Source organism: Eimeria tenella, genomic scaffold (assembly GCF_000499545.2).
Source record: "Eimeria tenella Houghton genomic scaffold, Eth_scaff262, whole genome shotgun sequence".
NCBI classification, from domain to species: domain Eukaryota; phylum Apicomplexa; class Conoidasida; order Eucoccidiorida; family Eimeriidae; genus Eimeria; species Eimeria tenella.
In genome coordinates, this window is record NW_013542492.1 from 2836 (window position 1) to 5098 (window position 2263).

Below are 2263 nucleotides of genomic sequence, written 5' to 3' on the forward strand. Positions count from 1 at the left end.
TTCATTCTTATTTGTCTCCTTTTTGTTTTTAGTTATCTTTTTTTATTTTTATTTATCTTTTTATTTGTTTTTATTTGCCTCCTTTTTGTTTTTAATTGTCTCCTTTTATTCATTCTTATTTGTCTCCTTTTTGTTTTTAGTTATCTTTTTTTATTTTTATTTATCTTTTTATTTGTTTTTATTTGCCTCCTTTTTGTTTTTAATTGTCTCCTTTTATTCATTCTTATTTGTCTCCTTTTTGTTTTTAGTTATCTTTTTTTATTTTCATTTATCTTTTTATTTGTTTTTATTTGCCTCCTTTTTGTTTTTAATTGTCTCCTCTTTATTTTTAATTCTTTTTGTTTTTAATTCTTCTTTTATTTTTATTTGTATCCTTTTTGTTTGTCTCCTTTTATTTATTTTTAATTGTCTCCTTTTTATTTTTAATTATCTCCCTTTATTTATTTTTAATACTCCCCTTTTTTATTTTTAATTGTCTCTTTTTATTTTTAATTGTCTCTTTTTATTTTTAATTGTCTCTTTTTATTTTTAATTGTCTCCGTTTTTAATTCCATTTTCATTTAAAAGTGTCTCTTTTTAATTTTCTCTTTTTAATTTTATTTTCATTTAAAAGTGTCTCCTTTTTTAATTGAAATCAAAAGTGTCTCCTTTTTTAAATATTTCTTTTTAATTCCATTTTTATTTATTTATATTATTTTATTTTTTTATTTTTTTAACTTATTTTCAGATAAATTCCAAAAAATGCTTTTTATCTATTTTCTTCAAATTGTCCCCTTTTAGTCCCCTTTTTTCACCAACTGCCTCCTTTTTAATTCTACTTTCACTCAAAAGTGTCTCGTTTTTTGTTTAATTCTATTTATTTATTTATTTATTTATTTGTGTATTTATTTATTTATTTATTTATTTATTTATTTTTTGCTTTTAGAGGAGCTTGGGAAGAAGACCAGTGCCAAAAATGTTCAGTTGTTTGCCATTTCCTCCAATTGTCTCCTTTTAATCTCCTTTTTTCACCAACTGTCTCCTTTTTAATTCTATTTTCATCAAAAAGTGTCTCCTTTTTGATTTAATTCTATTTATTATTTATTTATTTATTTATTTTTTGCTTTTAGAGGAGCTTGGGAAGAAGACCAGTGCCAAAAATGTCCCCCCGGTTATTTCTGCGCCCTTCCCGGCATAACAGAGCCTTCGGGAAAATGCACATCAGGTAAGATAAAAATATATTTTTATTTATTTTAATTCTTTCTTGTTCATTTTAAACCATTTTAAACCATTTTAAACCATTTTGAACCATTTTGAACCATTTTGTTTCATTTTATTTTGTTTAGAGACACTTGGAGACACTTGGAGACACTTAAAACGAGCTCAGGAGACAAAAGAGACACTTCAGCATTAAGAGATAGTTTCAGAGGTCTTTTGTAAATTTAAATATTTAAAATCTTGAAATAAAATACTTTAAAAATAAAACAGTTTCTAAACGAAGTCTTTTAAAATTAAAAGTCTTTTAAAATAAATTGCATTCAAAATTAGAAATAGTTTTTAACTTCAAGGAGACACTTTGGGGACCCCAGGGCCCAAGAGACGCAAGACATTAGAATTAAGAGCACCGCTGTACAGCAGCAGCAGCAGCAGCAGCAGCAGCAGCAGCAGCAACAGCAACAGTAGCACTAACAACAGCAACATAAACAACCACAGCACAAGCACCAACATCAACAGCAGCAACACCATTACCAGCAGCATCATCATCATCAGCAGCAGCAGCAGCAGCATTATCAGCAGCAGCAGCACCACCACCACCAGCAGCAGCAGCAACACCATTACCACAGCATTATCAGCAGCAGCAGCAGCAGCAACATTATCAGCAGCAGCAGCACCACCACCACCACCAGCAGCAGCACCACCACCACTACCACAGCATTATCGCAGCAGCAGCACCACCACCACCACCAGCACCACAGCATTATCAGCAGCAGCAGCAGCAGCAGCAGCAGCAGCAGCAGCGTGTGCGCGCAGGGTTTTACTGTCCCGCGGGGAGTTCGTCTCCGGCGGAGGAGACACTTGTGTGTCCGAAGGGACACTTTTGTCCCGAAGGGACAGGAGACCCTTTGCCATGTGCTGCTGGCACTTACCAGCCGCAGCAAGGCGCCACCAGCTGCCTCCCCTGCCCCGAAGGTGCAGCAGCAGCAGCAGCAGCAGCAGCACCAGCAGCAGCAGCAGCAGCAGCAGCAGCAGCAGCAGAGCAGCAGCAGCAGCAGCAGCAGCAGAG

The 2263-nt window shown here is 34.5% G+C and overlaps 1 protein-coding gene across 1 annotated transcript in view; it reads left to right on the forward strand.

Moving 5' to 3' along the window:
• The window catches only part of ETH_00020130 (uncharacterized protein), a gene marked incomplete at both ends in the record, with an annotated part of 8005 nt that overhangs the window by 2469 nt on the left and 3273 nt on the right, over nucleotides 1-2263 (forward strand). Inside the window, 2 exons of the mRNA XM_013375265.1 lie at nucleotides 1110-1204; nucleotides 1693-2169. Of these exons, the coding sequence (XP_013230719.1) occupies nucleotides 1110-1204; nucleotides 1693-2169 (572 nt within the window). The remainder of the gene's footprint in view (nucleotides 1-1109; nucleotides 1205-1692; nucleotides 2170-2263) is intronic.